A 12,398-nucleotide genomic window follows, 5' to 3' on the forward strand; every position below is an offset into this window, starting at 1 on the left:
AGTGGGGCACAAGGGAGACAATGGTGAAATCATAATGACGCACCCCTCATTTGAGCTGACCCCTAAGTTGGCAGAAGCGGTGACCTTAATTCACATCCAAGAAAGCACCTGGGATTGTTTAAAGATAACAAAAGTGGGCAGGAACCTCACAAACATCCATTCCGGGCCTAAAAGCATCAACCACAGGAGGCAAGAAATCCCCGTTCTCCTTACCAGGCAAGACAGACTCGATCCACACGGGAGCGTGGCCACGCAGGGTAAATCCAAAGCTCCGGCTGCCTTTGTAGACACGAACAGTCCTTTGGGAGACAAAGCAAGTTTCAGGAATCAGAGTTGTCTAAAGGTGGCTGAGGACAGATTGTCAAAGTTCCCCCCTGGTTTTCCATAATAAAAAGTCTTTTGTTCTTTATAAAGTTCCTTTCATTGATAGATCCAGAGCTGTGGGGACAGACATCTCATCTAAGTCAGTTCTGAGGGGTCCCAGGTCTGCCTCCAGCATATAGTATAATATTCTAAACAATGGCTCCCTCTCCTTAGCCACAAAAGATACAAAGGTACAATTTCCCAAGCATTCATTGAGCAGAAAATAGCAGGGCTCAAGGCCATGTATATTTGAGACGAAGTTATTTCTGCAGCAATAGTCAAAACAACAGGTGAGTTAGAGGCGAGAGGGTGAGAACTAGAGAGAGGAGGAGGATACAGGAAACAGAAAAGATAAGACGCTACTATCCAAAACCCTCAGGGTAAGCAATGCTTTAGTACTCAACGCAAGCAATGATTTAACTCTTCATGGCACATTTATTTGACACAGATTTGCCTTGGATTGGCCTTCTGTTGAGGCCACTTTGGCATTTCTGAGGACACAGGAACCTGCCTCACACTGAATCAGACCCTACTGGGTTCTTCAAAGTCAGCCTTGTCTACTCAGACTGGCAGCAGCTCTCCAGGGTCTCAAGTCAAGGTCTTTCCCATCCCCTCCTACCTGATCCTTTCAACTGGAGATGCTGGGGATTGAACCTGGGACATTGCATGTAGCCAAGCAGAAATTCTGTCACTGAGCCGCTGGTCCAACCAAAGTGATTAGCTCTTATGTCTACCAGGAGCTCAAATACATACAGGCCATGCAAACACTATGGTTCTTTGCCCTCCCCAGGACTAGTATGCCCCTCCTTTGCTTGTCAGTGTCTCCCCTCTGAATATGACTGCAACCTCCATAGTCACAGTGCTTGTCAAAGGTTTGTCTAAGCCATAGTTCTCAGTTATGCAAAGGAAGCCAGTCAATGCATTTCATCTAAAATGTGTACTTGTAACTCAGTCCCATGATATCTTAAAACCAGAACAGAAACTTTCTGCGTTTTGCCCCTTCCACCTCCCAGTGGAAAAAAATCTCTGAGCTCCTCTGATCTCATTTCTTGCCACTCATTCCTCTTGACTCAGGTCTGGGGTATATATAAACTCTGCATAGAAGATGTAGAATCAGACACGACTGAAGGGTTAACAATTACAACACAGAAGATATCCATTAATGGGGAATAAACCTAGAATTCAAATAAGAGTTGGTTTTCATACCCTGCTCTTTGCTACCCGAAAGAGTGTTGGAGCAGCTTACAATCTCCTTCCCTCCCCACAATACACACCCTGTGAGACAAGTGGGGCTGAGAGATCTCTGAGAGAACCGAGACTGGCCGAAGGTCACCCACTTGGCTTCATGGGAGGGAGGGAATCAAACCCAGTTCTCCAGTGCTCTTAACCACTACACCACAGCTGGCTCTCCAAAAAGGTTTAAAACATTATGGAAATTGGGTATGATTCCTTGAATAGCATGGGGAGGGATGGTGGCTCAGTGGTAGAGCATCTGCTTGGCAAGCAGAAGGTCTCAGGTTCAATCCTCAGCATCTCCAACTCAAAAGGGTCCAGGCAAGCAGGCATGAAAACCCTCACCTTGAGACCCTGGAGAGCCACTGCCAGTCTGAGTAGACAGTTCTGGAGGGAGGGACGGTGGCTCAGTGGCAGAGCATCTGCTTGATAAGCAGAAGGTCCCAGGTTCAATCCCTGGCATCTCCAATTAAAAAGGGTCCAGGCAAGAAGGCGTGAAAAACCTCAGCTTGAGACCCTGGAGAGCCATGAATGGGGCTGTGGCTCAGTGGTAGAGCATCTGTTTGGTAAGCAGAAGGTCCCAGGTTCAATCCCCGGCATCTCCAAAAAAGGATCCAGACAAATAGGTGTGAAAAACCTCAGCTTGAGACCCTGGAGAGCAGCTGCCAGTCTGAGAAGACAAGACTGACTTTGATGGACCCAGGGGGTCTGATTCAGTAGAAGGCAGCTTCAGATGTCCATATCCGTATCAAGGAACCACCTGAGTGGGGAAGTTCCATTCCAGAGACATTTTGACCTGCTATCTTCTAAGTAGTTGACATTTTTGCTTGTTGTGCTAATATGAATCCCGAGGGTTATTTTCCCCATTGCTTTGCAATCGTTATTCTTACATGAGTGTAATGTCGTACTTCAGTTAAAACATTATTTTTAAAACTTGTAACACCAAAGTGAGCGTCATACAGTGATCAGAGTGTTTGGATTACAAATTGCAAATCCTCCTCACTCGGGCATACTGGGTGACCATGGCCCTGTCACTCTTTCATGCTCCCCCTACCTCTCAGGGTTGTTGTGATAAAACAAGGAAGGGAAAACCAGGTATGTGAATTTTTTGGAGAAAGGACAGGCCTTGGATTCAGCAGGATCTCACAGAAGCACAGCTCCTGAACCTTTCTGAGGGTTCCCCCTCCTCCTCCCCACCTACCTTGTCCATTGGATAGGAGGTGCAGCTGCATAACAATCCCTGGATTAGGAGAGCGGGCAGTCAGCCGGACCCCAGGGGCTTTGCCACACCCCCAGCAGCCCTCATTAACCCCTGGTGAAGCCCACGTCACCCTTTCTCCGCTTCTTATGTGATTTTGGGCAGCAGATGGCTTGCTGGCCTTTTGACTGAGGGGTGGGTGGCCAAGGAGAGCCCCAGGTGAGCGAGGCCTGTTTGGGCTGGCTGGATCTCTAGCCAGTCCTAGCAGGCCTCACTCGCCCTGGGCTCTCCTTTCTTGCATCAGGTTGCTTTTGGCCGGTGGGGGAGCCCCACATATGCTAATAAGTTATGCTAATGAGCTCCACCGCCTATTTTTCTACAAAATGACCCCTGAGAAAGGGCAAAGTACAACTATGGTAGAATAATACACTGGGTGCGGATAAGAAGGTGTGAAAGCTTACCTGCGGGCTGCACCTGCCCCCACATTGCTGGCGATCAGGGACGTGGTCTTCCTCAAGCCCTTGCAGTTTTCCTCGTGGCTCCGTGGCACCGAGCTGGCCCTGGTGGAGACGAGCAGGCGCTCGTGGTGGTCCTCGCTGCGGCTGCGCCTCAGCCGGTTGACGTGCTGCTCGCTCTTGGAACGGCACAGCTTGCTGATCAGGCTCTGGGACACCACCTCGTCGAAGCGCTGCCGGTGCTTCCGGGGGATGAAGATCCTGGGGAACATGGCAAAGGAGTCGCGTCGAGGCTGGGTCAGAGGACGAAACCTCAGGCAGCCCTCCGCTGGCTCAAACCCTAAAATGCCCAGCGGGCAGCGGCAAACACGACAGCCATGGATCCGAGCATCCGAGACAATCGTTCACCCTCCACTCCGATTCTCAGCTGCGGCATCTCGCTATTCTGAGAACCAAATGCGACACTTCCCGAGCGCCTTCACCAACCCGGAGGAGAGGAGAGGCAGGTCTGCGCAACAGGCACAATCTGCGCAGTCTGGTGCCTCTCGCTCTTTGGAAACTTCACCCCTTTCTCCTGTGTAGGAAGCGCAGATTGTGCGTGCGCTTATGTGACACGGCTGTTTGCAAGCCTGCCATGAAACGGGGAGTATTTTTAAAGCCGAACACCCAGATGGTGTTTTCTGTTTGCTGCAGGCTGACAGTAAAATCACAATGAGATCACCAGCTCTCTCTCTCTCTCTCCCCACCCCCCCAGCTGCATGGCTTCTTCTTGCTCTTGGCATACAGGTGTGCCGCCTCCTACGCCAACCCACTACCCACACTCGCAGGGCAGCTGAGGATACTCCACCCGTGCCCACGCTCCCCTAGTGACCAAGAGAACGGAGCAGAGCAGCCACCAATACGAATCTGGCCTTCTCTACAGAGCCAGATTTTGGAATCCTCAGACCCCAGTTGTAGGGGACGATAGGCCATGCTTTGTCACAAGGCCGGTCTTTACTACTTCCAAAGGAGCAAGTATTTCCCCACTAACACAGAGGTGTGGAGGCTTGTCTCTGTCTTTTCTGAAAACATGCGGAAATTACCCAGAACTCCTCTGTACATGTCCCACCCAAAAGAACTGGAGTGCAGCCCCCAGCCAGCCCTGCTTCTGGAAGGGGGCACAGAGAAGCTAAGCCCAGAAGACTGTCCCCCAACAAGCAATTTGGGGCTGTATCAAGAGAAGTAGAGTGTCCAGATCACGTGTTGTGATGGTATCGCTTTGCTCTGCTCTGGTAAGACATCACCTGGAGTATTGGGTTCATTTTGGGGCACCACATTTTAAGAAGGATCTAGACAAGCTGGAATGGGTCCAGAGGAGGGCGACAAAGATGGTGAGGGGTCTGGAGACCAAGTCCTATGAGGAAAGGTTGAAGGAGCTGGGCATGTTTAGCCTGGAGAGGAGGCTGAGAGGTGATATGATCACCATCTTCAAGAAGGGCTGTCCTATAGAGGATGGGGTGGAATTGTTTTCTGTGGCCCCAGAAGGTAGGACCAGAACCAATAGGTTGAAATTAAATCAAAAGAGTTTCTGGCTCAGCATTAGGAAGAACTTCCTGACCATTAGAGTGGTTCCTCAGTGGAACAGGCTTCCTCCTGGGGAGGTGGTGGGCTCTCCTTCCTTGGAGGTTTTTCAACAGAGGCTAGATGGCCATCTGACAGCAATGAAGGTCCTGTGAATTTAGGGGGAGGTGTTTGTGAGTTCCCTGCATTGTGCAGGGGGTTGGGCTAGATGACCCTGGAGGTCCCTTCCAACTCAGGACATGAAGATGCCTCCTGCTGATTCAGACCCCCCCCCCCTCCATCCAAGTCAGTCTTGCCTACTCAGACCAGCAGCGGCTCTCCAGGGTCTCAGGAGGAGGTCTTTTCTCTACTAGTCGGTCCCTTCAAGCAGACATGCCAGTGGGGATTGAACCTGGGACCTTCTGCGTGCCAAGCAGAGGCTCTGCCACAGAGGAGTCTCAGCCCTTCCCCAAGTGGGAGGAGCAACAAGGATCATCCAGATTTCTATTAAAAACGGACCTCGAGTTAAATTCAGTTTGGCACAATTCCAATTGCCATTTTTAACAGCCTGTGATTTAGACCAGCGACAGCAACCGCTGAGGACTAATTATTTCAGTGGGTTACAGAACTGGAACAGCCCCATTTTGACAATTTCCTGGTGCGCAAGATGGCAGAAGTGAAAGGCCACATTCCCCAAAAGTCACCAAACGACTATTTTGTGCCGCAGTCGCTCAGCACGAGAAAAGCCCCGCAGGCTCAGAGCGAGGGCCGTCCGGTCCAGCAGTCCCTTCCCAGCTGCAGCCTGCAGATGCTGAGCAAGCCCGGCAGGCAGCAGCAAGCAGCTTTTGCATCTGACACACAGGAGGATCCAGCACTCCAAACCTCAGGCCATGCTCAATTAACACATCTGAAGGTGCTGCAGATTGTTGTTGTCTCTCCTGGGATATTAACACAGCTGTCCTTGCCGACCCGATTCTCTCGGGTCTCAGAAGCTAAGCAGCGTCAGCCCGGGCTAATCTTTGGATGGGAAGTCCAGGGTTGCTACGCAGAGGCAGGCAAGGGCCCAACCACCTCCTCATCTGCCCGGATTTGGAGGGCTCAGGAAAGATGGAGGAGAAGGAGAAGAAGGAGGAGGAGGAGGCAAAGGAGGAGGAGTAGGAGAAGAAGAAGGAGGAGAAGGCAAAGGAGAAGGAGGAGAAGGAGAAGAGAAGGAGGAGAAGAAGGAGAGGAGAAGAGAAGAAGAAGGAGGAGAAGGCAAAGAAGGAGAAGGAGGAGAAGAGAAGAAGGAAAAGAAGGAGAAGGAGAAGAAGGAGGAGGAGGAGGAGGAGAAGAAGGAGGAGGAGGAAAAGGAGAAGGAGGAGAAGAAGGAGAAGAGAAGAAGGAGAAGAAGGAGGAGGAGGAGGAGGAGAAGAGAAGGAAAAGGAGGAGAAGAAAAAGGAGAAGAGGAGGAGGCGAAGAAGAAGGAGAAGAGAAGGAAAAGGAGGAGAAGAAGGAGAAGAGAAGGAAAAGGAGGAGAAGAAGGAGGAGGAGGAGAAGGCAAAGAAGGAGGAGAGGAGAAGAAGGAGAAGGAAAAGAAGGAGAAGAGAAGAAGGAGAAGAGGAGGAGATGATGATGATGATGATGATGATGGATTTATATCCCACCCTATACTCTGAATCTCAGAGTCTGGGAGAGCTCTTGCAGCAGCTGCCCTTTCAAGGACAGCTCTGTGAGAACTATGGCTGACCCAAGGCCATTCCAGCTGCTGCAAGTGGAGGAGTGGGGAATCCAGCCTGGTTCTCCCAGATAAGAGAGCTCTGGCTGACCCAAGGCCATTCCAGCAGCTGCAAGTGGAGGAGTGGGGAATCCAACCCGGTTCTCCCAGATAAGAGAGTTATGGCTGACCCAAGGCCATTCCAGCAGCTGCAAGTGGAGGAGTGGGGAATCAAACCCGGTTCTCCCAGATAAGAGAGCTCTGGCTGACCCAAAGCCATTCCAGCAGCTGCAAGTGGAGGAGTGGGGAATGAAACCCGGTTCTCCCAGATAAGAGAGCTCTGGCTGACCCAAGGCCATTCCAGCAGCTGCAAGTGGAGGAGTGGGGAATCAAACCCGGTTCTCCCAGATAGGAGTCCGCAGACTGAACCATTGCACCAAACTGGCTCTCAGCCTGATCTCAGCAGATCTCAGAAATTAAGCAGGGTCATTCCTGGTTGGTGCTTGGATGGGAGACCACCAAGGAAGTCCAGGGTTGCCAGCTACGCAGAGGCAGGCAAGGGAAAACCCCCTCTGCTCCCCTCTTGCCTCGAAAACCCTTTGGGATCTCCATAAGTGAGCGGTGACTCGCTGCCACTTCCCACCCTCACATCCTTCTGGAGTAGATCCAGGTGGGCAGCCGTCTTGGTCTGAAGCAATAGAACAAAGCAGGCGTCAAGGCGCACCTTGCAGACCCACAAAGTTTTATTCAGAACGTAAGCTTTTGTGTGTGCATGCACACTTCTTCAGATTTAGTGCTCGTCTGAAGAAGTGTGCATGCACGCACGAAAGCTTACATTCTGACTAAAACTTCGTTGGTCTTAAAAGTGCTACTCGACTCCTGCTTTCTTCTTTTGGAATGTGAGGCTCCCTCTGTCTCTGGAATCCCACAGCCCACTGCCTCTGAGCATCGAGGCTCCATCTCTCTGTTGCAAGCCTGCCTTCCACGAACGCATCCTTGCTGTTACCCCCCATAAGTGTGGGAAGGCAGCCCCGATATGGGGGGAAGACTGCAGCGGATCATGCCCAATTCCCCTCCTGTGATTTCTGATCAGAGGGATGAGCTTGGGAACTGGCACCGTTGCCAGGCAGCTCGCTCAGTCGGAGTGCCAGCAGCACAGCGCCTTCTGCTTACGCCCCCCAGCCCCGCAATGGCTCAGCCTCTCTCTCAGCGCAGGTCATTCCAGTGGACTGTCCCCATTTGCGTTTCTCGTCACCTCTCCTGGCCCAGGGCTCTGCCCAATTAGCCTGTTCTGGAGCATCTCAGAGATCTCATGGGCTTCTCTCCCGCCTCTCACCCTCGCTTGACTGACACACACAGACAATCAGAGCCGCGTGGCTGCAAACAGACTCCTCTTGGTGCCAGAGAAGCCTCTACATTCCTGCCTCAGATTGCCCCGGCAACAGTGTGGCCTCAGCACCTCCAAGACCAGAGGTGGCCAAACTATGGCTCGGGAGCCCCATGTGGCTCTTTCACACATATTGTGTGGCTCTCAAAGCCCCCACTGGCCCATCGGCCGGCTTGGAGAAGGCTTTTGTCTCTTTAAATAATTTCTCCAAGCCAAGCCAGTTGGTAGCTTGAAGAATGCGTTGAAAGTTAAAGCTGCTTTCTTTCCACCTCTCCCTCCTTCCCTTTTTGTGGCTCTTTAAGATCTGACGTTCATATCTTGTGGCTCTCAAACATCTGACATGTATTCTATGTGGATCTTACATTAAGCAAGCTTGGCCACCCAAGGTCCCAGGTTCAATCCCCGGCATCTCCAAAAAAGGATCCAGACAAATAGGTGTGAAAATCCTCAGCTTGAGACCCTGGAGAGCCGCTGCCAGTCTGAGTAGACAAGACTGACTTTGATGGACCCAGGGGGTCTGATTCAGTAGAAGGCAGCTTCAGACGTCCATATCCGTATCAAGGAACCACCTGAGTGGGGAAGTTTCATTCCAGAGACATTTTGACCTGCTATCTTCTAAGTAGGGATATCTCTAATTCTGGGATATCTCTAATACCGACAAATTTTTATTCTGGGTATAAGGTTTCGTGCACATGAGCACTTCTTCAGGTACACTCTGTGTGCATGCACACAGAAGCTCATACCTTGAATAAGCCGTCGTTGGTCTTGAAAGTGCCAGGAGACATTTGTCCCTATGAATTAACATTCTCCAAAATGTGTTGCTAACCCACTGTCTGCTCACTTCTGGAGAAGGCATAAATCGCGATTCTCCTTCCCTCCCACGCTTGCTCCGGAGAGTGGCACGTCCTACCACAAACGTCTCCCGCCTCCCCTAGTTTCTGCCTTGCTTCCCCCCCTTCTCTCCCACAGTCCCCCCCCCCCAATGATTCCGCTTCCCCTCCCCAACTGCCTTTCAAACAGCTCTAGTGTTCCAAGGGGGGGCAAAGAGGAAACCTCCTCTTTTTCAAGGAAGGAGAGCAAATTCCTTTCCTCTCCGGGATTTAAGGACAGCACCAACTAATTTGCATCTCAAAGGCTGCTGCTCAAGCGACATCCTGTGATAATGGAGAGCTAAGGAACCTTTACAAGCTCCATCTAGATGGAGGAGGCCAGCAGCTAGCAGGGAAGAGGTGCAAAGCAGGAGAAATAAAGCCACAAACCTTTTATTAGAAGGACCAACACCCACCCCCCAAAATAAAACCACTCATAAGGTACAAAACTTTGGACCTTTACAGGATTCTTCTTCAGGATGGAGGAGTGGGGGGAGATGGGGCAGGCCCTCCTTTTAAAAGAAAGAAACCCACATCTCTCAGACCCTGGTCATGTAATTCAGATAATCAAGCAGGGTTGCCAACTGTGGTTTGGGAAATTCCTGGAGATTTGAGGGTGGAACATGGGGAAGGTGGTTCTGCGGAAGGGAAGGACCTCAGGAGGGGATAAGAACATAAGAGAACATAAGAGAAGCCATGTTAGATCAGGCCAATGGCCCATCCAGTCCAACACTCTGTGTCACACAGTGGCAAAAAATTTTTATATATATATATATATACACACACACACACCCTGTGGCTAATAGCCACTGTTGGACCTCTGCTCCATATTTTTATCTAAACCCCGCTTGACAGTTGGCTATGCTTGTGGCTGCCACCACCTCCTGTGGCAGTGAATTCCACATGTTAATCACCCTTTGGGTGAAGAAGTACTTCCTTTTATCCATTTTAACCTGTCTGCCCACGAGTTCTTGTATTGTGAGAAAGGGAGAAAAGTACTTCTTCCTCTCCTTTCTCCATCCCATGCATTATCTTGTAAACCTCTATCATGTCACCCCGCAGTCAACGTTTCTCCAAGCTTAAGAGTCCCAAGCGTTTCAACCTTTCTTCATAGGGAAAGTGTTCCAGCCCTTTAATCATTCTAGTTGCCCTTTTCTGGACTTTCTCCAATGCTATAATATCCTTTTTGAGGTGCGGCGACCAGAACTGCACACAGTACTCACAGGATAGGACTAGAGAATCCACCCACCAAAACAGCTACCCCCCCTCCAGTTGTCATTCTGGGAGATCTCCAGGCCACACTCTGGGTTGCCAGCTCCAGGCTGGGGGGGTTGGGGAGGAGAGAAGAGGAGTCTCAGTGGGGCATAATGCCAGAAAGCAGCTATTTTGTCCTCCAGAGGAACTGACCTCTGTCACCTGGACACCAATCGCCATCCCAGATCTCCAGCCAGTTTCACATTACTGCTTTATCCAAGCTAATTTTCCTAATCATATGCTTCGCTCCTCACATTAGAAATAATTTTTACATCATTTTTGCAAATGCTGGGGAAATGATGTAAAAACTATTTCTGATATGATGAGTGAAGCATATGATTAGGAAAATTAGCTTGGAAGCAGTAATGTGAAACAGGAGTTCTTTCGACCCGTTGCGCCTGTAAGCTGGTTACGATTATTGATTGATTTTCTTCAATACTTTCTGCACACATTGTGCAAATCCGGAATATCTATGAACTTTTATGAAAGCCTGGATTAATGAACTTCTATAAAAATTAAAAAATATATATGAATTGTTTTCTACAACGATTGTATAAAAACATCTTTATTGGACATTTCTGAGAACATTTTGGATTACAAAATGTAGTCTATACACGAAACTATTGCTTCTTTTCCAATCTTTTGTCCGTGTGGCTTTTGTTGTGTTGCGCAATCCCCAGGTGGGGGCAGGGGGTTGTGAAACACAATTTGGATCCCCTCCCCCCACTTCAGAAATGTCTGCTGGGCACTCATTATTCCCTATGGAGACCAATTCCCTTAGGGAATAATGAAGAATTGATCTGCGGGTATCTGGGGCTCTGGGGGGGGGGGGACTGTTTTTTGAGGCAGAGGCACCAAATTTGCAGCATAGCATCCGGTTCCTCTCCTCAAATGGCCCTCCAAGTTTCAAAAGGATTGAACCGGGGGGTCCAATTCTATGAGCCCCCAAAGAAGGTCCCGCTATCTTTCATTATTTCCAATGGAGGGAAGGCATTGAAAAGGTGTGCAGTCCCTTTAAATGTGATGGCCAGAACTCCCTTTGGAGTTCAATTATGCCTGCCACACCCTTGCTCCTGGCTCCACCCCCAGTGTCTCCTGGCTCCACCCCCAACGTCCCCAGGTATTTCTTGAACTGGACTTGGCAACCATAGTCTGCAGCATGGGAAGGCGCCTCTTTGAGGATGCAACAAAGCAAAGAGAGGAGGGATGATTTTATCCCTGCAAAGCCTGCTGGGAATTCTCAGCTGGGCAGGGAGAGACCCATATCTCAGAGAGTGAGTTACAGGCCCTGTGCTGCACACGGGATTTCTCTCCAGCTGCTAGGATCAGAGAATGCAGCTGCCCCAAGGGACGGTGGCTCAGTGGTTAGAGCATCTGCTTGGTAAGCAGAAAGTCCCAGGTTCAATCCCCAGCATCTCTAACTCAAAAGGGTCCAGGCAAATAGGTGTGCAAAACCTCAGCTTGTGACCCTGGAGAGCTGATACCAGTCTGAGTAGACAAAACTGGCTTTGATGGACCGAGGGTCTGATTCAGTAGAAGGCAGCTCCATATGTAGGGGAGGGATGGTGGCTCAGTGGCAGAGCCTCTGCTTGGTAAGCAGAAGGTCCCAGGTTCAATCCCCGGCATCTCCAACTCAAAAGGGGTCCAGGGAAGAAGGCGTGAAAAACCTCAGCTTGAGACCCTGGAGAGCAGCTGCTAGTCTGAGTAGACAGTTCTGGAGGGAGGGATGGTGGCTCAGTGGTAGAGCATCTGCTTGGTAAGCAGAAGGTCCCAGGTTCAATCCCCAGCATCTCCAACTAAAAAGGGTCCAGGCAAATAGGTGGGAAAAACCTCAGCTTGAGACTCTGGAGAGCTGCTGCCAGTCTGAGTAGACAAGACTGACTTTGATGGACCCAGGAGGGTCTGATTCAGTAGAAGGCAGCTTCATATGTCCATATATGCCACCAGCCTGGAAACTCAAGGGCCGATGCCCACTGGGAAAGCAGCCAACTGGTCAGTTCAGACATGCCACTGTGCCAATACATCTCCAATACGTGCCAAGATCCCAGCTCACCTGCTCCTAGGGAAGCCTCCAAAAGGCCAGTTCAGGGAGCAGGGGGCAAAGAGCCATTCCAGGCTGGCAGCAAGAAAGAAAGGCCTCCTAGACGCCCGCCTTTCTTTTGCCCAGCGGCAGCCTGTCAACCTCTGTGGGTGATTAAGCCTTCCTTAAACCCTTGCCGCGCAGAGGCCTCTGAACTGAGACCCTCTTGGGAGGGCAGGAGCCGCTGCAGGCCTCAATGTTACGCAGTGGTCCTTTGCCAAAAGAAGGGGAACCAAGACCCGAGTTCTGGTCATGACGTGACCCTCAGGTGTGTGCAAAAGGGGGCCAACAAGATGAGTTGTTTAATTTAATTTGTAGCCAGCAGCC

The 12,398-nt window shown here is 50.5% G+C and overlaps 1 protein-coding gene across 1 annotated transcript in view; it reads right to left on the reverse strand.

Moving 5' to 3' along the window:
* LOC132588516 (delphilin-like) overlaps positions 1 to 12,398 on the reverse strand; it is a 72,197-nt gene that overhangs the window by 34,737 nt on the left and 25,062 nt on the right. Inside the window, 2 exon segments of the mRNA XM_060260923.1 lie at positions 214 to 299; positions 3,256 to 3,510. Of these exon segments, the coding sequence (XP_060116906.1) occupies positions 214 to 299; positions 3,256 to 3,510 (341 nt within the window).

Source organism: Heteronotia binoei, chromosome 20 (genome assembly GCF_032191835.1).
Source record: "Heteronotia binoei isolate CCM8104 ecotype False Entrance Well chromosome 20, APGP_CSIRO_Hbin_v1, whole genome shotgun sequence".
NCBI classification, from domain to species: Eukaryota; Metazoa; Chordata; class Lepidosauria; order Squamata; family Gekkonidae; genus Heteronotia; species Heteronotia binoei.